The sequence below is a fragment of the Crinia signifera genome, chromosome 8, assembly GCF_055691185.1.
Source record: "Crinia signifera chromosome 8, ASM5569118v1, whole genome shotgun sequence".
NCBI classification, from domain to species: Eukaryota; Metazoa; Chordata; class Amphibia; order Anura; family Myobatrachidae; genus Crinia; species Crinia signifera.
In genome coordinates this window covers 27,816,265-27,839,924 of record NC_139224.1, presented here as the reverse complement: position 1 = coordinate 27,839,924, position 23,660 = coordinate 27,816,265, and the positions used below count along the sequence as shown (strand labels likewise).

Below are 23,660 nucleotides of genomic sequence, written 5' to 3'. Positions count from 1 at the left end.
AGGTTCATAATAACATCACACACCGTGTGTGTGTGTGTATGTGTGTGTGTGTGTGTGTGGCACAGCTGCAAATAGGCACACAAATGCTTCCCCCGCCGGTCCCCCTTGCCGCCTGACACCACCCCCCCTAACCCTGCCAGGGAGACAGGCAGGATGCCATTGCCCCGCCGTTGAAGACTGGGAAGCGCACCCCAGTTTTAATGGAGTCCTCTCCTCTGGCGCTCACCAAAGGGGAGGTGCTGGCAAGCGCCGGCACTGAGCGAGAGGGTCTCCATCTGTAGGTTGACATGGCTAAGGTCAGCAAGGGGGTGGTCAATCGTCGAATGGTCGACATAACTTTTTCACTTTTTTGTCCCGAATGTTGACATTTTCGACATGGACACTGTACCAAGCCCCCTCGCTGCACTCGCCATTCTTCGGGCACGGTGACTCGCTACGCTCGGCATACTGTACTATTTTATTTTCCCGCCATGCCATAGTGGATGGTAGGGCATGAAATACCGCCTGTCGGCACATGACGGCTCAAAAAAACTGAAAAACTCATGTCGACATTCCCATTGTCGACCTTCCGACCCTGTCAACAATAGCCATGTCGACCTATTTCAGATGTCAACCTAAGGGCTGTCAACCTTCAGCTGTCGACCTAGTGACCGTGTGGACCATGCTCTTCTCCATAGTTCCTTACAATTCAAAACAATTGCAAACCGCAGACTGCAGCCCTTAAGGTGGTATTGGTAACTGCTCACCACCTCCTATGAGAACAGACGGGGGCACCCTGAGGACATGCATCTGATAGGAACAGTCATCATGGAGGTATCTTGCACTATGACAAAAGCAGTGAGAAAAATACATTTTTGGACTTTTCCTTCCAAAGCTGTTGGCAAACTCTTCACCGGACCCTTAACTGAGACTCCAGCTCGTGCAGAGACTCCACCTACGGAGCAAATGCCAACCAGAGTCCTGCGTGCTGAGTGCACTGCAGACTGCTGAGAGTGCAGCCGGGGCTGGGGAGCTGCGCAGCCGGATCTGGGACTCTGCTCACAGGGCTGCAGGGAAAGCAGCTCATTCCTATGGATCTACGGGGTTCCTTGGAAGGCTGCAGTGCTGCGGATTATGTTGGGACTGTACATAGCATCTGCTGCCTGCTGCTGCTGGTAAGTATTGGACGGGCTGCTGTTTGCCCACTATGCGATGGCATGAGCTTAGACAGGCTGGCACAGAGATGCCCCCCTCGGATCAGGCTTCCCAGAGACCTACTGCAGCTGCAGAGCCTCCCACATAGCAAACGTTAACTTTTTTTTTTTTTAACTGCTTTGAAGTCTATAACTGTTTACTGTTTACATTATATATAAGTCAATGTTTATAAATAAACGAAATATGCAGTAGATTTGTTTTGTCTGTAACAAATCAACAAGGGTGCATTATGGGAATCTGCCCAAAGCTCACCCATAAACAGGAAACTGTCCTATTGTTCTGCAGCATTATCTGTTACAGTTATGTAAGTTTGTTACTCCATATAACCATTACTGTCTGCTATAGCATTGCAATAACCTCCACCACCATCATTATAATCAACAGCTTTTTGCAATAATCAGGATCCTCTAGTAACTAACTATTCTGCTGACAGTAACTTCTATAAGTTTGCAGGTGCCCAGTGCCTAGTCCACCTTAAACATTCCCAATGTGTAACCAGAAGTCACCATCCCAGCAAGCTTACAAATCTGTATTTCATGCATCAGACCTCAGACCCCCAGCACCTCCCTCCCCCCCCCCCCCCCCCCTCCTGAGTGTCCAGCCCCCGGCTTCCTATCAGCATGACGTCACCACTGCCTGCCCCCCTCCTGAGGGCACTAAGTCCTCTGGCTGGCCAGTCAGTGCTGTGTGACTGTGCATGCACCCAGGAACACCAGCTGGGGCAGAGTGTTCCTGTGCAGCCAGAGACCCTGACTGAGAGGCAAACCCCAGAGATACTACTTGTTATTACTGCTTATGCATCACTTCATTTTAAATTAGCATTCCACTTTATTATATAATGAATGAGGATAGTATCTGCAGTAAAATAAATCAAACAGGCTAATGATCATAAACAGCAGAAGTAAATTATTATTAATATTATTATTATAATAATAATTATTATTATAATAATAATAATAATATTCACTTAGATGCTCTGTCTGACAACTGTAATAATTGCAAAGCGGTAACTCACCATTCCTGAGCACAGGCTGATGACCGCAATGTGCTCACTCCTGGCATTCACATGCCCTGTGTAGAAGCAATGCCCAAAGTCTGTCCCCTGTTCGTAGTCATTAGTCACATTCTCCCCAGGCTGGCCATAGAAGCTGACAGTTAATACCGGTGCCATAAATCCAGAATTGGCAGTGAGGTTCAACAAGAACTTCTGTCCAAAGGCTGAGAGTTTAAAATGAGTGTTAGCGTTGTCCCAGAGGTCAGTGTCTGGATGGGGGCTGGTGCTCCTCTTCTGCCTTTTGAAGTGCATATTGTTGGGGAAAACTTCTCCAAACTCATTCACCCTTGTGGGAGTTACTATCTCATACTCACCCAGGCTCTCCAGGATCTTAGCTGCAACAGTAACACACATACAGGCACAGTTATTGGAACATAGCCTTAACAAGACACAGGCACAGGGCAGGAGCCTGCAAACAAGTGCAATAGTAAAGTTACCAGTGGACTAGTAATATAGGTCAAATACAAAATGTGTCTGTGTCTGAATGTGTGTCTGTGTCTGTATGTATATATGTAATGTATGTGTGTGTGTATAAATAAATATATATAAATATAATAAAATGCATATATATATATATATATATATATATATATTAACATTACATACTGTGTGTGTGTCTATATACATATTATTTTTCGTCCTCACAGACTGCCTTCTCAGTCTCTCATTCATATGAGTGCTTATTCTCCCTAGATGGCTCTGCAGAATTTAGAGGCTTCCAACCGTTACCTTGCCTTGGGTGAACTTTGGGTCTTGCTGCTGGTTTTACATTCAAGATGCCTTGTAGTAATATTAGTAATCCCAGTAGCCAAAAGGCAAGATGCATGTTTGTCCTAAGAAGCAGTCTTTGCTGGGTTCCCTCTTACTCTGCACACACACAAAATCCCAAATTCCTATTTCCAGCTCCTAGACTTGATATTCCAGAACACTGGCCCTGGAATCTGCACTACCATTCACCATAGGGAGACAAGTTCTTTGCAATCGCCCATGTAGTACCAGGCAATCCAGCATAGTGCACAGGAGGGAGAAGAGAGGGACTCGGGAACAGGCTGCTATTTGATGTGTCCTTGTGCTACAGTACTTCGCCTGAGTGACTGCAAGATTGCTGTCTGAGGATACAAGGGGGGGAGAGGAGTCACGACACGCCCAGGGGAGGGGATTGTATAGAACATTTTTTGTCTGGCACACAAAATGTTTTACTAATGACATCCAGCAAAAGTTTGTATGAATTTTACACAGCTGTGTGCAACACTCCCCCCCTCCACACACACACACACACACAATCCCCCCCCCCCCCAAAAAAAAGACCATTTACATTAAAAGTAATGTATGGGAAGTTTGTATGTCTTTCCTTGTACTGCACCACTGGGGTGTTATATATAATCACAGGACTGGAACGATTTGTAGAAAACTAATCCTAAATTAGCACGAGCATATTGTTTAGTTTAATTGATTATTGTCAGTTTATACTTGTGTTTCGCTGACATTTAGGAAGTTGTTTGAGAAATCAATGTAAAGTCTTATGGGGCCCACACACACACAGGGCGATTTCAGGACATTTTCTCAGTGATCTCGCAAGATCACTTAGAAAATGCCATATAACATCGCTGCAATGTGTAGGGCCCATAGTGATAGCAATGCAGGGCCCCGCGTGTCGCCCCAGGGATTAATATCCAGCACACTGGATAAATCTAGTTAATCGCCGGGCAGGGCCAGTGTTCGGGCCCCGGAGAGATCGCTCAGCGGCACATTGCACCAATCTTAGCGATATAGCGCGGCTCCGAATGCTCATTTCCCCTGGTAAGGCCCCATTAGGGGAATATTTATTGTCTCTGGAGAGAGAGATAAAGTATTGAATAATCTGCTTCTTGCTGTCATTTTACAGGTGGTGCTACAAAAATGCCAGAAGCTGATTGGTACTGGGATTGATCTGATCATATTCCCCATTATATGAAATATTACAACATCATATACTCTGTATTGGAATACTGTTTTTCATATTCCATGACAACTTCCAAGGCAAATAGCTTTAAGCTCCATACACACGGTGCGATTCTAGCAAGAATCTCCGGGGAAATTGTCGCTGAGCGACCATATTCCCGACCGTACGGGGCGACTCTTGCCTGGTGCGCGCTCCCACGGCCAGCCCTGTAATGGTTGCTCCACCATGGTCCTGCGACCAGCGGCTTCCCCCGATGGCATCCTGAGCCGCCCCCCCCTTTAGCTGAAAGCATAGAATTTGTAGCAAATGTTGGGGTTGTTCAATTCCTGAGGGTTCAGCCAACCAAGTGATTTAGAGTTTTTTTATTACCATTTTTTGGGTATAAACTGGCTATAAAGCCAGTTTTAGTCATAAGAGATAAATAAATAAAAAACGGATTCAAATAATAACAGAGATTGGTAATGATTACAATTTTTCCTTATGTTAACCGGTGATTATTTGCCCTCCACAAAAACACCCAGAAATTGTTGTTTCTATCATTACTTCATTTCATTTGAAAACCCCTCACCCCCCCTATGGGCTACAGACTGCAGAAAACACCTCCGGAACCCTCCCCTATCGGGTATGGTTCATTAGGTCTCCACCACTTAGATCAACATGCGTTGGGTCATCACCATTAGGTCGACATGCAGAAAGGTCGACATGACATTAGGTTGACATGACACTATTTTGTTTTCACACCACGCCCTAGTGGATGGTAGGGCATGAAGTACCGCCTGTCGGCTCAAAAAACAGTGAAAAGCCCCATGTCCACCTTTTGACTGTCAACATTGTCTAAGTCGACCTAATGCTTGTGTCAACCTAATGTCATGTCAACCTAGACCCATGTCGACCCAATGCTTGTCGACCTAATGTCCGTATACCCCCTATCCCGGCATATGATTTGTAGTGCATGAAAACTGGACCCGTTGGGTGCTTTAAAGGGGGTGTGAGTGGCTGGACCAATAAAAAGCCAAAAGTCATAGATTTTGCGGCTCCTCATTGGTTCTCCGGCTCCTCCTCCCCCCCCCCACTTTACATAATAAGGCAGATTAAAGGGCACTGTTACAAATCCCTCCTAACTATGTAGAATAACATTAGGCAGCCTGATGTTATACAGGTGATGTGGAACAAGCTGGGATTTGTAGTACTACACAACAGGTCTATAAACTTCCCGAGTTACCTTCCATGAATTCAGGCAAATTACTTCTCAAATGGACAAAACCATGTGCACTGCAGGTGGGGCAGATGTAACATGTGCAGAGAGAATTAGATTTGGGTGGGGTTTTTCTTCAAAGTGAGATCTTTAAAGCCGCCAGTATTTTCCCTGCACAGAAACAAAATAACTCACCCAAATCTAATTCTCTCTGCACATGTTACATCTGCCCCACCTGCAGTGTACATGGTTTTGTCAATTTGAGAAGGAATTTGCATCTAAAACCGTGTTCTTATTGCCAGTGAGAAATACACGGCTTTTACCCACATTAAAATGCTTGGGACTGGAGGGACTGACCCCCATTCTCACTGCAAGGCAAATTCCGGGGTGAAGAAGTTCTACCTGGTAATTTGGCATTTAACACGGGTTTTTATGCAGTGAGAACTGGTCAACCCGTGTTTGCATACCCGGATCTCAAACATGGGTGAAAAGAAGGGTTATACCCGTGTATGAGATCCAGGTATGCGACCCGTTCACACAGCAAAAAAACCTGTGTTAAAAGGCAAATTTCCGGGTCAACATGCTAGACCCGGGATATTGCCTGCAGTGAGAACGGGGTATAAGAGTGAACCAGAATAAGACCCTTCATTTGTACATAGATTTGTATATTCATATAATGTCCTTGAAAAACATACTGTACCAGTGTGCACCTGTAAAGCCCCAAAATAATCAGTTGAAATTGTAGCCATTGGGGAACGCTTATGCTGTGTACACATGGGGGAGATATATTGCTCAGTTTCTCCTTTACATCAGCGACCAGAGATGGTCGCTGATGAAAAAGAAACTGCCGGGGGGAGCACGGCAGTGGAAATCAGCTGGTCGCAGGAGCATGTTCCTGCGACCAGCGATCACCACAGGGGCAAAAACGGGAGCGCGCACCCAGCGATATATCGCCGGTGCACACTCCCATTGCGGGCAATATGGTCGCTCAGCGACCATATTTCCTGCGATTTTGCACTAAATCGCCCCGTGTGTACGCACCTTATCAGACAATATTTAAGTATTGAAAAAATCTGCATTATTTAGACAATTAAAATTTGGATGAGTCATAGGATTATGGCAGATTTATTATTGTGTTTCCATGTAGGCAGTGGTGGCTCTGATATGGGGTGGCAGAAATTTTAGGAACACTAATTGGTCCCTGTAAAGCAGGGGTTCCCAAACTTTTTTGAATCACGGTGCCCTAGAGCATCAAAATATTTTCAAGGCACCCCTAGGCCAAATGCTTCTTATCGAGAAATCCAGACACAAAATATTAAAGTAAGTGCATTGTGTTTATATGTCACAGTTATCCGGTGAGGGACAGGATTTGCTCCTGTTTGTCCCCATATATTATGATTGGCAGCCACAAGCACTGGTTTTGCCTGGTACATTGACCATAAATAATATGAATTGATCCTGGTCCACCAACCCCAGGCACCCCTGCAAGTGTCCTGAGGCACCCCAGGGTTCTTAGGCACACAGTTTGGGAACCACTGCTGTAAAGAGTGGCTGTGGTTCCCCACTATATTTCAGATGGGTACTAATGCTTCTCCTTACTGCAATTAGCAGTGTTTTCATACACCTGGATGACGATAATGAAGTCAAGATAAGAGTCAATAAATATAATAGCCACAAGCTGTGCAGTACCTCCAATTATACCTTTTTAAACATACTACTTGGGAATTACCCGGCGTTTTGACTGCTGGGTCATTTTCCCGGGTGCAGCCTGCAACCTTTCACACTTACAGCAGCAAATTACCAGGTGAAGCAGTTCTATCTGGTAATTTGCTGAAAAACCTGGGTTTTTCTTATGTCTGAAAGTGTCAACCCTGGTCATAAATCTTGGGTTCTCAACCCAGGTAAAAAGAAGGGATAGAGACCCGGGGTTTAACACCCGGGTTGACCCTTTCAGACATACCGAAATACCGGGTTGATGCGCATTCATGTGCAAAAACCTGGGATTTTGGAGTATGTCTGAAAGGGGTACAACACAACACATCCACAGAGGGTCAACCTCCCTCTACCAGATTACACCTACTCACCTGAATTCAGCTTGGAAAATAAGGGAATTGGTTGGCTTCTGTTGCTGCCCCAGCAGTTTTCATATACAGCCACCATGGCTGGATTGTGGAGGAAAAGCTCTTCAGAAATGTCTCCAGCATTGAAGTCATGCAGGAGAGCAGCAGTGGCCAAGCCATGAAATTAATACCCTGTTCTCACTGCAGGCAAATTCCCAGGTCTAGCATGTCGACCCGGTAATTTGCCTTTTAACACGTTTTTTTTGCAGTGTGAACTGTCTGCATACCCGGATCTCATTTACGGGTAAAACCCTTCTTTTTACCCGTGTTTGAGATCTGGGTATGCAGACACACTGCAAAAAAAACCATGTTAAAAGGCAAATTACTGGGTAGAACTGCTTCACCTGGGAATTTGCCTAGCAGTGAGAGCGGGGTTCTGTCGCCGCCGCTCCCGGCATTTAAATGCTGGGTAAATGCCGTGTAGTTCACACGCGCAGTGTGAACACGGCATTAAAGGGTTAACTATATCAAGCCTTAGAGAGAGATAAAGTGGGGAGAGACCAAACATTACACTTTATCTCTCTCCAAGGTTTCATATCTCTCTCCTGGGCTCGATACATATCTCCCTTACGTGTAAATTTACTAAAAATGAAAAAATATGAGGTTGCCCATAACAACCAATCAAATTCTCTATTATTTTTCTATTGCGTCCTAGGAAATGATAGACAGACTCTGGTTGCTATGGGCAACATCCCCTCTTTTAATTTTTAGAAGCTTTAGTAAAGTCACCCCTAAGTTCACTGGCCCAGTGTAGGGGGTGGTCTCTCCATAAACATCACACCTGATTGGCTGTAGGAGCTGACATTACAGTCACGTGACAATGAGATCTCTGCTGATGTAGTGAAAATCAGAAAAAAAATATGGTACTTCCTCATCTTTGCGGCCACCGCTACGGCAGTTACGTTAACCACTACTTAACCGCTACGTAAGGCTTTTCGGTGAGGGAACCGTTACAAATCCTGTGTCCATGCCACCATCTATTACAGGCATGTCCAAACTATGGCACTCCAGCTGTTGTGAAACTACAAGTCCCATCATGCCTTGCCACAGTTTTGCTATTAGGGAATACTAAAACGATGGCAAGGCATGCTGGGATGTGTAGTTTCACAACAACTGAAGGGCCACAGTTTGGCCATGCCTGAACTATTACCTTTAGTAAAGTTGAGTAAAGTGAGCCCGCGCGGGGACAATGATGCTTAGCAGCACCATTGTCCCCTCCTGGACTCGCTTCACTCGCCACACTTCGGGCTCGGTGGCTCGCTCCACTCTGCTTTGCTCGACACAACTTTGCTAAAGGTAATAGATGGTGGCTTGGACACAGGAGGGTGGTGGCGTGGACCCAGGGTGGTGGCGGGGACCCAGGGTGGTGGTGCGCAAACATTCCTGACCTGATACTGCTTTTTTTCTTGCTGGTTTCTGCTGTTATACTGTGAAACATTTTTCTGGAAATATTTTATTTCTTCTCATGGCCCATTTGCACATTGTCTCATTTGTGTTTAAAATGTTTCATTGTTCAAGAGAGTTACTCCATCTTCCTCAGTTTGTGGTCAATTAAAAAAATTGTTCAGTGTTAATAAATTAATATCTTGTAACATAAAAACATAGAATTTGACGGTAGATAAGAACCACTTGGCCCATCTACACTGTAATTGCTTATTTAATAACCCATGGGGCTCTCCGTACAGTACGTAAATTCTGTAGCGTAGGCGGTGGCCACAAAGATGAGGAAGTACTAAAAATAATAAAAACATTTTTTAATAATATAAGAGTTAAAAAAAATAAAAACTAATTTTATGAACATATTAATATCCCTACCACAGGTATAGTCCTCTATATGTGTCTTAGAAATAGATACTGTACTACCTTTCATATTAAATTTGGTACAACATTTGGATCTGTGGGTACATTTTGGCATGAGGTGTAGCTCAGCTCGCTAGCAATGGCACCGGATGTGGGTGTAAACTAAAGATGTGCAGGTTCGGATTTACCCGGAAGTCAAAACTGTATCTTATTGGCTATCGACTGTCACATGATTTGGAGTCAAAACATGTGACAGCCGATAGCCAATGACAATGCGGTTGTACGCTGCCTAGCAGACTGATCTGAATCGGCCACAAAGTCTCGAGATATATTGTTGCTGAGTGTGAGAGTTTATTTAACCAATCGGGAAGAGGTAATAATGTATTTGTGTGGCCTATAATTTGGTGACCTGGGGATGTAGGTAATTGTTGGGTTATTATAGTGATGCTTCGTTGCTGTTGATGTGGTGGTGGTGGGGGGGGGGGGGGGGGGGGGGGGGGGCTTCCCATTTATTGCTGGGGTGGTTTGAGGTTTAGGAGGGCTAATTATTATCTGTGAACACTAATTATATAATATCAGTGCTTATTATTAATTTAATGTTGGTGCCATGTAATTGGGAAATAAGTCTGTATTAAATAGGAATACTGTTATATTATGACGGGACGTGCAAGGGGGGTACGCATACTTCTTAAACGTGGCTGCTATTGGCGTAATGCTAAGCGGGAGTTCTAGGGGTACATTTCTAAAGCTTCCTGCACACAGCAACCAATCAGATTATGTTGATCATTTTTTTCCTGCATCCAATCTGATTGGTTGCTATGGGCAACATCATGGAGATGGAGAGCAGCATACCACCATGCACATACTCCCAACCATCCAACGTTGGGTAGGACAGTTCCTTGTTTTCTGGCCTGAGGGACCCGTGGGGAGGAGGAGGTGTCAGCGGGAGGAGTCTCTTATTCGCACTGCATTTGCGACGGGAATGCTGCGAGTTATCTAAATACTCACGAGGCAGTTCCCCTTTTTCCGGGAAAGGGGCACTGCATTCACTCTCCCATATTTTTGGATGTATGCTTGGTTCTCCACATATGTCTGTGTACATTAGTCATGCCAGTGTGCCAGTGTAATGACCTAAACCTGTAAGTAGGATTTGCTGACAATGAGGGTACCAATGAAGGGTGCCAGACGCGGTCCCGACAGTCGGGATCCCGACAGTTATTTACCCGACGTCAGGATCCCGACTGTCAAAACGCCGACAGGTGGGTGCCCGACGGTCACCCGCTATTTTCCCTTGTGGGGGGTTCATGACCCCTATAGAGGGAGAATAGAATAGGTGGCGAGCGCAGCGAGCCACCGCGCCCGCAGCGTGGCGAGCACAGCGAGCCCACAAGGGGCTTTGTTGCGCTCACCATGCTGTCTGAGTCCAGGCAATCGGGATCCGGACGTCGGGCTAATGACTGTCAGGATCCCGACTGTCGGAACCCTATACCACACCCCCAGTGAATACTTGACAATTAAATAGTCTAGGGCTAGTGAGAAGAAGCAGGGGGCAGATGATGGTGGCAGCACTCAAACACATTACCTCTCTATACAGGGGCGGGGCCAAAATCACATGACTATCCTTTAATAGCACAGCATATTCCGTTGCTCTTTACAATTGTAACCTCCGCACACCAGCAGTGAAGTTGTGCCGCTGAGAGTTAGGAACCATAGAATTACTGTATAGCAAGGAATGGAATAATATACACCTTCACAGCCTCTGCTTTACTGTACTATACCCTGCACACCAACCTCACTACATCTTATTTCATTTGACACTAACATTTATGGTCTTGCTTTATTGGGAACACGATGACGACTGAGCATGCTCACTGCTACTTGTCGGAACTCTGCCTTACAACTACAAAATTAATAACAGTAGCGCACATGGGGGGGGGGGGTGTTTCTGAGTACCCAGAAATCCCCCTGACAGAGGAGAGAAACTGGGTGCGGTATCACTAATCCCCGCCCCCTCATGGCAAACTGCCATGATTAGCGGGTCTCTGTGGAGGGGGCAGAGCCAACATGACATGATCGATTAGGATTAGAAATGAGCCATTTTGGCCCCGCCCCCTCACAGTAGACTAACGAATCCCAGCATTTTGCCTTAGGGGGTGGGCGTTTGCCCCTGGGAAAGGAAGCAAAACAGAGGGTGCGGAGGGGCCTGCTTGTGAGAGCTTTGAATCAGCTGAGATGAGAGGAGCAAGTATGAATGAGAAATAGCTAAATATTATACATGTACAATTAGTATCTGTTCCTTTTTTCCAATGTTAGATTACCTTACATGATCTATATGATGTATATGGTTGTGCTGTGTATTGATAACAGAACAAATGTACACAAACTACCGTAGTAACCCTGCTTAAAGCAAATGCGTCGAAAGCTAGTCTGCTACCTTGTGATTGCCTCTGTGTTTGTGCATGTGTGAGAGAAAGAGATGTAATTTCACTTGCTGCCAACAGATGGCAGTGTTTCGGAGACACACAAATGGACACTGGACACATACATATATATATATATATATATATATATATATATATATATATATATATGTATCAGGGTTGCCGACTTTCTTATTCTCCTCTCCGGGAGAAGCCCGGAGAGGAGAGTTTCAGTAGCCGCTCGGGGGCTGGGCTTAAGCGGGACATCACTAAGCCCCGCCCCATGCTGGTAAACCAGCGAATTTAGGGATCTCTGTTAAGGGGGCGGGGCTAAATGACGCGATTGTGTCATTTTAGCTCAGCCCCCTCGGAGACCCGAGGATTGCGGCATTTTAATGCCGCGATCCGGGGGTCAGCGGGGGTCCCCCCTGAATCCGGGAGGGTTGCCCACCCGATTTTCGGGAGACTCCCGGAAATTCCGGGAGGGTCGGCAACCCTGATATATATATATAAGAGATAGATAGGAGAGAGAGAGAGAGAGAGAGAGAGAGAGAGATGATACTTTTACTTTAACTTACAAAATATGCACTATGTTTAGTGTCTCAACAATGGTATCTCAGAGTAACACAACCACCTCAGGCCATGTTTCCTTAAACGCCCCCCCCCCCCTCCCCTATCAATTTTGATTATTTCTAGAGGTTTCTGATAAAATCTTTTCAAAAATAATACTTATACCCCCGCCCCCCCCATATCTCCTCTACCCTTGAAATCACTGGATAATGAGGTCAGAAGTGAAAGGAATGAATTACATATAGTTGTCTACTCATCCGAAATGTTAGAGAACTCCTGAATTTCAAGTAGTTCTTCCATTTTCCAGGCTAAATTGGCCAGTTGTATATCTAACCGGGGAAATCAGCTTGGAATTAATAATGATACCAGTCTTGCTAGAGAGGTAGAGTTTGGGCCCCAGAGTGAACATTGGGTCTTTAGAAGCAGCACGGACATTGTAAAGGTTAGCATTACTGCCTCACAGCACTGAGGTCATGGGTTCAATTCCCACCATGGCCCTAACTGTGCAGAGTTTGTATATTCTCCCTGTGCTTGCGTGGGTTTCCTCCGGGTACTCCGGTTTCCTCCCACAATCCAAAAATATACTGGTAGCTTAATTGGCTCCCAACAATAATTAACCCTACAATGACTGTGTGCGTGTTCATGTGGTAGGGGACATAGATTGTAAGCTCCACTGGTGCAGGCTGATGTGAGTGTTCAAATATTCTCTGTAAAGCGCTGCGGAATATGTGTGCGCTATATAAGAAACTGTTCATAAATAAATAGAAGATATGCTGGCAAAAAGTAGCTGTATGTAGTGTTATGGTAAACTATTTGGGGAGATCTATCAAAGCCTGGATAGAGATAAAGTACCCACCAATTACAGTAGCTCTTAATTGTCTTTTCTTCCATACTGCACATACTTCCATTCTTCCCCCACAGTGACCCTGAGTTATTCAGTAGGGACTTTACAAAATGGAAGATATTCGTCATGTTATCAAAGGCAAAGTCATGTGTGCTGATATTGAATACATCCCTCCCAACAGTCCCGATTACTGAGGGAATGTCCCGGTTTTCGGGGACATTCCCGCGTCCCTCCCGAGGCCGGAGGTGTCCCACGGCGAGGGGGGGCTGTTGGGAGTCCCCCTGTCGGCTGCTGAGCAGCGGGGAATAGGGGGCATGGCTAGAGGCTCACAGAGCCTTTGGGTCATGCCCCCATAGTGTCAAAATGGGGGAGTGGCCTTGCGGGAGAGCCGCGAGTATAGGACACCCCGAAATTTTGACGCGCATCCATCTGTCCCTCCTCCGTCTCTTAGTAAGTTGGGAGGTATGTGAATATATTGGTCCTCATTCAGCGGGTATGGGCCATTGGGTCGACATTGAAGGTCAACAGGCCTCAGGTCGACACCTGAAATAGGTGGACACGGCTATGGTCGACGGCTGCAGGGAACTGGCAGGGTCGTGCATCAGCAAGCATGCATGCCTGTGGGTGAGGTTGTTAATGACCCGCGGGAGCGTGCCTGGTTCATCGGTGGTACACTGGCCGATATAATGAGTGATATCGCTCAGTATGTAATAGGCTTAAGTCCCCCAGACGCTGCCTGCACCCCTCCCCCCCCTCGCACGCAAGGCATACTTGCCGACTTTTCGAGAAGCCGGATCTTCAGGTCAGGGGGCGGGGACGGGGCTGATGACGTCATTTTAGTCCCGCCCCTTGCCGTAGACCCGTGAAAAACTGGTAATTAGTGCGGTAAGAAAGGGGGGTGCGGGGGCTTCCAGGCAATAGTGAGAGGATTGCCGACCTTCCCGGGGGGCCGGGAGGGGGACCCAATTTTCGGGAGTGTAGGCAAGCCTCATGCAAGGCTGCAAATGGATGATTTACCTTCTGTGACCATCAAATGATTTCTACAGCACTCGCAGATCTGAGACACCTCTGTGGTGTCTCAGATCTCCGAGTGCCCTGTGGGAGAAGCTGACATCAGCTGCCATCATTACCGGGTCATCAGCTGCCATCATCACCGGGCCATTACCATGGGAACGCCCAGAGGTTTCATGGAAATGCCAATGCAATGCTGGGCGTTCCCATGGGCTGTGCCCACGCCCCCCGCCAGCACTGCTAGGTGTGAGCGGGACGGCAAACATGCAGTTCGCTGTGCCTGCTCGGACTAAGCGTCTGCACATGCCCATAACTTCGCATACGCAGACTAAAAATCCGTTCCCCCGTGCGATTAAACCGGAATCACCCCCTAAGTCTGACCTTACGCGGGCTTGCAGTCACACGGGGCATTGTACACAACGATTCCCTGAAAACGGGGCGAAATGCCACTATTTCCCCCAAACGCTGGCCGTCTCCGCCCCATCCCTGATACGAACTGAATCAGGTGCATCGTTTTTAAAATGCTTTTTTGGATTTCTTTAAATTAACATTTGCTGGTTTGTAATTCGTGGACGGAAATCTCGGAAAATCTACAATTTTGAAAATTTGCTAACCGATAAATCAGACTGTGGGCCAGATGTATCCAGCTTCAAAAGTGATAAAATGGAAAGTGATAAACAATCAGCCAATCAGCTACTATCTGTCATTTTTCAAACCCAGTCTGTAACATGGCAGATAGGAGCTGATTGGCTGGAGGTTTACACTCTCCATTTTATCACTTTTTGAAGCTTGATACATCTGGCCCTGAAGAGGGTGAGCACTGATTAAAAAAAAAAAAAAAAGCGGGAGACTCAGACTTAAAGGGGGGAATTTACTAAAGGAAATTTGTAAAAAAATAGGTGTATTTGTATCCAGAAATACACTTATTGTTGACATTTACTATCCCGAAAATACGGCAATTCGTAGTTGTATTGATGTGCTATCACTACGAATACGAATTGCCGTATTTTTGGGATAGTAAATGTCAAAAATAAGTGTATTTCTGGATACAAATACACCTATTTTTTACAAGTTTCCTTTAGTAAATTTCCCCCAAAGTGTGAGAAATGAATGTGTCACAGTATCTGTCTGGGAATCCCCCAAATATACTAAGAAACACAAGTGCAGCTGCATTACTACTTTTGACCAGCAGGTGGCGATAACAGAGCCATCCCTTTGATGTATATTATGCAATTCAATTTGTGGTTAAGACTTTGGCTTAAGATTACCATGGGACTACAAGTCCCAGCATTCCCTGACATCTAGAGGCAGTGCACTACAATGTACAATGTAGTGAGGCAAGAAAGAACAATGCTGGCAAAGGCCTGGCACGCTACTGTACATGGAAGGAACAGCTGCGGTCATGCTATAATTTACATGTGTGCTGTAATATTGTCACAGATATCAGCATTGTGTGTGTGCTTTGTGAGCGGTGTGTTCAGGGACAGCAGAGCACATTGTGCCCTCTCTGTGTGGAGTCTGTATGTACAGTTTCCTCTGGGAGGCAAAGACCTTCCTCCACACTCCACAGACATACAGGTAGATCACTTGACTACTGAGGTTTGCTATATGAAGTTGCCCATAGCAATCAGAGAAGTGCAGCGCCACTTGTGAGGGTCCACCATCACCCTAGGTGACAATAATGTGAGATACTCCTAATTGTCTGTGGACATCAGCGGACTTCTAAGTGTTAGGCGATGATAAGTCACCTTAGAAGAAAGTATCAGAAACAGTTAATATAAATATTAGTGATTTACGGTATCAGGAATAATTTAAGCTAAAACATTCAATAAAAATTGGTGAAATAAAAAAATTCAAGACCTATAAAATAATTTTTTGAAATCATTTTTTTGTAATATATATATATAGATGCAGCACGGGTGGCACTCCAGAAATAACGACAATCAGACCAGTGTCAATTTACCAGCGTTTCAAATGTTATATTAACATTTTTCATCAGGGTGTCACCCTGATGAAAAATGTTAATATAACATTTGAAACGTTGGTAAATTGACACTGGTCTGATTGTCGTTATTTCTGGAGTGCCACCCGTGCTGCATCTGTATATCGGAGTGAGATTGTCTCTCTCTCCCCCTGGGAGGGCACCCGGCCCTATTGTTCAGCTGTTTGGAGTGCCGGCCTTTCATTGGAAATTCGCTATATATATATATATATATATATATATATATATATATATATATATATATATATATACGTAATAAAAATATTGTAAAAACAATAGACAATAAATGAAGAAAGCAAGCCATTTTCTTATATTTTTGGAGTAGCAGGACAACCATACGCGTTTCATCCATAAGACTTCTTCAAGGTCTTCTGGAGCCTCCACATGTCAACCCTTCTCTGCCCATTGACTACCTTTCCCTATGCAGGCAACTCCAGAAAGTGAAACATGAACCCAAAACAACACCATCTAAAAAGTAGCTGCATTTAGTGGACTACTGGTTTCTTTTCTGGAGAAGTTCCCAAAGAGGGATACGAAGGATCCCTCTCCATCTCATTACTTGCACATGCATTGGCCAAGGGCCGCTTATGCACATTAGGATTTACTGGTCGTAAAAACATGTAAGTCAGAAATTTGTTGGTACAGCTCAATGGCCCTTATTCAGATCTGTGCGGATATTCCCGCATTCTTACGGAGCGGTCCGCACGCCACGGTGTTTTGCCGCATGCGGCCATCGTCCGTAGAAACGCCCACGTGTCCTCCGCATTCGGACGGACTCACTCTTTAAGAACAGGGCGTGTTTACGGACGACATACAAACCATGCGTGTGCGGGAGAAACACTCCGATTCGGCACGGTATTACAGAGTATTACAGAGTATGCTCGGGAATACCGCATCCGAACGGGAGCCAAGCGGTGCTACCGCACGTAAGCGGAGTATTTACGCCAAACAACCCACTATGAAGTATCTTCTGCAAGACATCACATGACCCACTTATTCAATTACCTATCCTCATAAAAAACTGCTTATTTGGAATTGGAATCAATTAGATTCCAATATATCCTTACAAGCATGCCTAACACATGCATAGCACACATTAACCCTTACAGCAATTGAAGTGCAATGGTTTCAATTAAAGCACTGACAAGCGTCCTATTAGTGAGTAATGAGTAAAGGAGTAGATTGTATTGGGTTCAGGTGTTAATGGTTGTAGTCATTAGGCGTACGTTCGCCTACCGCATGAACGAGTGGTGTCCGCAAAGCAATAGTACACTTGTGGACACCGCACATTTCAGCCCTTTTTGCTCGCGTGCATTCGGAGTGGTTTCCGAATGTACGCCCCCCAACATAAGTGTACTCCCCCGTGTCCGCCCATGTTTCCGCCCCGTTTTGCCCACTTTGAAACTACGCCCATGTGTCATTCCGCATGACGCCCATAATACGCCCCTATTTCCCGACTGATTGCGGTGACCAGTTTTGGACGGGCTTTGTCCGAACTGGTACCGAGTCAAGGCGTGGCACATGCGCGTAGCGTTCTCCACGCATGCGCAGACGCCGTAAAGACGCGATCCGTAAGAACGCGGTAAAGTCCGCATCAATCAGAATAAGGGCCAATGTCGGGAGAGCTACACTAACTACACTATACTATGAACTAACATCTGCCGCCCCTTAACTCTTGCTGACGATACCCCCCAATGCGGTTACTCAGAATCCGGGTTTTAGTTAATACCAAGATGCTGTAAAACTCCCGATATTTGCACTACTGCATCCCACCCTTAGTTTTTAAAAATATACCACCATGCCATAAAGTCAGTACCATACAAAATAATCTTCACTGTATAAATATAAACACTTCATATTCAAAGTAATGTAAGTGGTATTGTATATTATTTATCCAAATTCTGATGGTAATAAGTTGTAAAGTTTTTTTTTCCCAGTTTAGGAACATGTTGAAGAATAAATGCACACTTTTGTTTTTGTACATTCCACAAATGATGCAATAAATATTGTAAAATTGTGTCATTGTACAGTATGTAAGATGTATGTAGCATATAAAATTAGGTAATGAACTTTGAGTCTGTGGAATGTGCCATTATATCAATCTTTAAAAAATCCCTGCAAATGAACTACGGTATATTTATATCACACCCCCATAAATTTCTAAAGACATGGTTTAAATGTCACGTCAGTATGCCCTGCCCCCAAGATAAGAAAATGCCAGCCATTCACAAGCCTGCTCAAATGAAGTGATTCTCATTTCTAAGCCCCGCCTCTTCGCAAAATATGATCACGTTTCTTATCTCAATCCTGCCCACTTCACTAGGAAGCGGGTAAGATGGGAGTGCCACCTGCCCTTTCAGGGCTGCGACGGACACTTTTAAAAATTGGATTTTAAATAGAGCCACAACCTTCAGAAAACATCAGAGGACCATTAAGAAATATTACCTACCATTTGTTATTTTTTTTAAATTGTTATGTGATCATGATATACAGTTTCAAAACATTAAAAGGACTTAGGGTCTTATTCTGGTTCACTCTTAGAGGCAAATTCCTTCTCAAATGGACAAAATAAGGTGCACTGCAGGTGGGGCAGATATAATGTGCAGAGAGAATTAGATTTGGGTGCGTTATTTTGTTTCTGTGCAGGGAAAATACTGACTGCTTTATTTCTACACTGCAATATAACCCCCCCCCCCTGCAGTGTTCATGGTTTTGTCCATTTGAGAAGGAATTTGCCTCTAAGAGTGAACCAGAATAAGGCCCCTAATGCTAAACAAGCCAGATTAAGCCTTTATTTCTATTGCCAGTAGCTGCTGATGATTGGAGGCATTGGCAAACCCGATTGATAGTAAATAACCCCAACGTGTTAATAAAAGTTCCATTTCAAAGGACCTTTGTTGCGTGTTTCATTATGTAAATATTTACATTTTCTATCCAGTCCATTTTGAATAAGTCAAATAATTTATTATTAAAGAAGGGTATGGTTGGGGTGTCTTGAATTCTGATTTGCACAATTTTATAACAACTGCCGGTGCTTGTGTATTATCATGGCGCCCGGCTACGCTACGTTTTCAGTGTAGGCTAAGCTACGTTGTCAGTGTAGCCCAACGGCTGACTAGCGTAGTCAGCGTAGTGTCCCCGTCAGGCAGCTAGTCACCGTACTGTCCCCGGGAGCTGCAGCTCTGTCCCCATTATCCCTGGCAAGCCTAGTGAGTGCCTCCCACACAGCGCCAGCACCCGCATGATCCCCTCTCCGCTGGCGGATCACGCGGGCGCCAGCGGAGAGGCTCTCCTGCATCTGAGACTCTTGAGCGTCTCAGTATGTATTGCAGCAGGGTACGGCAGGTGTGAATGTGTTCCTGAAACACCCCAACTATCCACGCCAGCCCGAAGCATAGCGAGCCCAGGAGGGGACGTGTTACGCATCCTTCTGACGTTTTTATACCCCCATTATCCACGTCGCGTGGAGTTGATTTTATAAAGTGTGGTGAGCGCAGCGAGCCACCGAGCCGAAGCGTGGCGAGCGTACGCGGATTACTTCACATGTATTCCGCGGCCCATCGCGGGGCTTGCCACGCTTCAGGCTCGGTGGCTTGATGCGCTCACTGCACTTTATAAAATCAACTCCACGCCGACGTGGATAGTGGAGGTATGAAAAAGTCGGGAGGACGCGTACCGACACCCAGGGCCGGATTTGTGCCTAGGCCCGTGAGGCACCGGCCTCAGGGCGGCACCAATTAAGGGCGGCAGGCAGGCTGACATTCTGTTAAAAGGCACAGCGGATGGGCAGCGGCGAGTGACAAGTGCCGCCGCCACAGACATGAATTATCATATGTAGGCGGCTCGTCACCCTCCACTGCCCACCCACTCTGTCATGCACATTACATCACTGCTTAGTGGCTGGGTCCGACGGTCCCCCTGCGCGTCCAGAAATGGCTCAGGCTCACTGCTGCCGGCTCCCGCCCATTGGCTACTCTACACACACAGTCTATTGGCTGCTGTGTATCCAGCAGCTGAGCTGAGCGGCGCGCAGATCCTCCCTGCGCTCAGACAGTCACAGTGTGTGAGCCTGAGAGAGACTGACGGAGACACTGTGCTAATCACTGTACTAATAAGTGCCTCCCTTCGGGTCCTCCGTACAGTGAGCAGTCCAGAGTGCTTAAAAAAATGTTAAGGTGGGCTACAGTTAAATTTTTATGAAATATATATAAATAACAATGTATATACATATATGATTACATTAAAATAGGGGATGGGGGGGGCACAAAAATGTTGTGCCTAGGGGCGGCCTGACCCCTAAATTCGCCCCTGCCGACACCCCTCGCGTGGCTCGCTATGCATCGGGCTGGCGTGGATTGCTTCCTCGGGGATAATCATACAGCTATATAGCAATTTCATATACACTGAATTGCCAACTAGTTAAAAGCCCATCAAAATGATGGCTTCTGCGATGTACTTTCACTTTGAGCTGTGACAGTTTTTACTTTCACTTTGAGCTGTGACAGTTTTTACCCCACAAACTCACCACCCCACCCCCAGTCCGTATCTGCTCCAATCTCTGTCTTCACAGCTCCCTTTCGCCATATCCAGCAAGTTTGAAACAGATCAGCGTCCCTGCAATAGTTGCTTTCACTTTCACAAAGGAGTCATTTGATCCGTCGAGGGGCCTCTACTAGTGGTCAATGGCGATACTTTACCTCAGGGTTTCTCAAACTATTTTGCTCTGGGACCCCATCAGACAATAAAAATAATTGCGGGACCCCAGCAAGTTACTGCAGAAGGTCATCAGATCACATGTGTAGTCAGCAGACAGCACATTCATGGCAGCATTGTGGAGGCAAAAAATGATGGGAGGAGCCTGAAGTAACAGACAATTCAACAGATATTTCAGACTCCTTCAATCACTGACTGAGATTAGAAAAGTCATCAGCCTGATGCTCAACAAAATGGAGTCGCGACCCCATGCTGAGAAGGTCGGGACCCACTTTGGGGTCAGGACCCACAGTTTGAGAACCGCTGCTTTACCTCATAGAGGTGAGGAGTAGTTAGCCTTTTATGTATATAGATTCAATTAAACATAAAACATACTGTAATTGATGGTTTCATTTGCAGCAGCTACAATATCTCTCTGCAATAAAATATCTATGTTTTTAATTTAATCATATATATAATGCAACATGCCCTTATATGCACTGTACTTCTGCATTAAAGGGCAAACATAATTTTCTCTTATATAACATACTTTACTGTATCTGTTTCAAAGTAATAATAACAATAATTAAATTCCACTTCAAGGTGATAATTATAATGATCAGCTAGCAACCAACTATTAACATACAGCGCCACCACCAGTGCAGGTTGTAGGAGGTACTGCAGCCAAACTGCTAGATACAGTACTGTACAGTACATTACTTTTCTTGACAGTGGTAGATTCTTCTCAGTTACAGTATGTACGACCCTTTGACCAATACCCTTCCACAGAGTGTAGTTACACTATGACGCATCCACGAGAGGAGTATATGTGGACGGTGGGAGAAGGGTTGGTGGGCGAAATCATTTATCATTTCAAGATCTGCGTCTGTCTTCTGCACGGATCATCAGCTCCCATTCACTATTACAGGACTTTCATCGGGCTGCTCCCATCCTATGGAATGCCCTTCCATGCACAATAAGACTCTCCACCAGCCTTCAAACTTTCAAGCGTTCCCTGAAAACTCACCTCTTCAGGCAAGCCTATCATATTTATATACCACTCACATAACCCTCTGAGACACTTATGTATTATATAGCTTCCCTTCTGGACTTGTAACTTGGTGGGACTGCTATACTATTACTGTTGCCTGTCCTTGTGTTCCCCTCCTATATCCCTATAGATTGTAAGCTTGCAGCAGGGCCCTCCTACCTCCAAGTCTGTCTGTTGTTACCCAGTTTGTTTCAGGCCACCGACAGGGGGGGTCTGTGGGGTCTGGAGTCCTGGGCCCTCACAGAGAAGGGGGCCTGGACCTGGTCCTACAACTATAAATATTAAATAGCTCCTTACCAGCTATTTATATGCCCCTGATTTCTGTTACCATGGTCAGGTGTTTCAATCGGCTCTGCTGCAGCCAGACTCTGCTCTGGTCTTGGACAGCAGGGGCTGCTGGGACATGCAGTTTTGTTTTAAGTGTCTGGCAGCCAGGCAAAAAACAGTCTAAAGTCGAGGGGGGATTTTTGGTATTCCCCCCCCGTGCAGCAGCAGCAGCATGTCCGGGGAATTAGTACCCCCCCTCCCCTGTTTTGGCGGCCCTTTCGGAAACAGAAAGTACAGCATGATGCTCTGGGCAGTTGTACAGACTGCAGGGTATGCAATTGTAGAATCCAACGGCTATAGGGTGACTATTCCAGGGCCTTGGCCAATGGCACCAACCAACCACACATTCCTAGTTACTGTACAGCCCTTATTCCTCAAGAGGCTTTGTAGCTTACTGTCTGTCCTTCTGTCAATGCCAATAACCCACCTCTGACCAACTGGCCAGGTGCACGTACCAGGTCAGACAACAGAGGCATATTCAGCAAATGCATTCAGGTCCAACTGTAAATCCCTCTAAAACCGAAATATTTCTCCTAACCAGGGAAATAACCTTGCACATGGTGATGTGATAGTGTTCTATAGACAGCTCATATTGCCCTTAATGTAGATGTTCCTCTGCTTTTTCCTAGTAATTTTCCTTCATTTTGCAGCTGCTCTCACCGTGGGGTCCAAAGGGAACTTATTTATATCCATTCCCAGATTTCCCTCCCAAGACAACATGACAAGTAGATATGTATGTCTGCCAAATGAGAACCTGCACTCTGTATTGGCAGGTATCCATCCGCTGGAATTTGTAATAGACCAGTACAGTAATGTAATCCAGAACCTGGTGCTGCTCCCATTGGCCTCAAGGTGTCTCCGACAAATACCTCAGTCGCTATGTAATGTTCAGGCCAGATGATAATGAACTCCTGGGCAAAGCAGACATGGGACCCCTCTCCATGTGTTCCACAGAAGCCCTGTGATTTATTCCTGGCAAAGTCTATCCCTTGTGTCTGATACAGTAGGATGGATCACAGTGCAGTCTCTCCGGCTAACTCCTTTCCTTGTAATGTGTTTGCATCCTGCTTGTCTTCAGGTGTGAATATATGTAGTATGCTACCTAGCCAATGTTTTTGTCATGTTATTTGGGAAACCTCAAGTGGCCAGCATGTTTTACAGACATGTTCCCGAGGATGACATTTGGTTATCAACCGCATATCATCTATATATATATGTCTAGTGTCCGTTTCTGTGTTTCCGAAACACTGCCATCTGTTGGCAGGGAGTGAAACTACATCCATTTCTCTCTCACACATGCACAAACACAGAGGCAATCATAAGGTAGCAGACTAGCTTTCGAAGCATTTGCTTACTAGTAAATAATATCCCTTTTTCCACCACTGTTTACGGTGATTATGGAAATGCGATTCTGGCTAGTCTGCCCCTATTTTTAAAG

The 23,660-nt window shown here is 45.5% G+C and overlaps 1 protein-coding gene across 3 annotated transcripts in view; it reads right to left on the bottom strand.

The window, feature by feature from the left end:
* Nucleotides 1-3,326, bottom strand: part of ADAMTS9 (ADAM metallopeptidase with thrombospondin type 1 motif 9) — a 237,736-nt gene extending 234,410 nt beyond the window's left edge. For 2 of the 3 annotated variants that reach the window (XR_014454314.1, XM_083156037.1), the window contains exons 1-2: nt 2,978-3,326; nt 2,210-2,583 (exon numbers count right to left, since the gene is read on the bottom strand). Coding sequence is in view for 2 of the 3 variants with exons in the window: in XM_083156037.1 (XP_083012163.1) it covers nt 2,210-2,583; nt 2,978-3,074 (471 nt within the window). In the remaining variant the exon portion in view is untranslated. The remainder of the gene's footprint in view (nt 1-2,209; nt 2,584-2,977) is intronic. The other variant, XM_083156038.1, reaches the window with a different exon arrangement.
* Nucleotides 3,327-23,660: the final 20,334 nt, after the last annotated feature.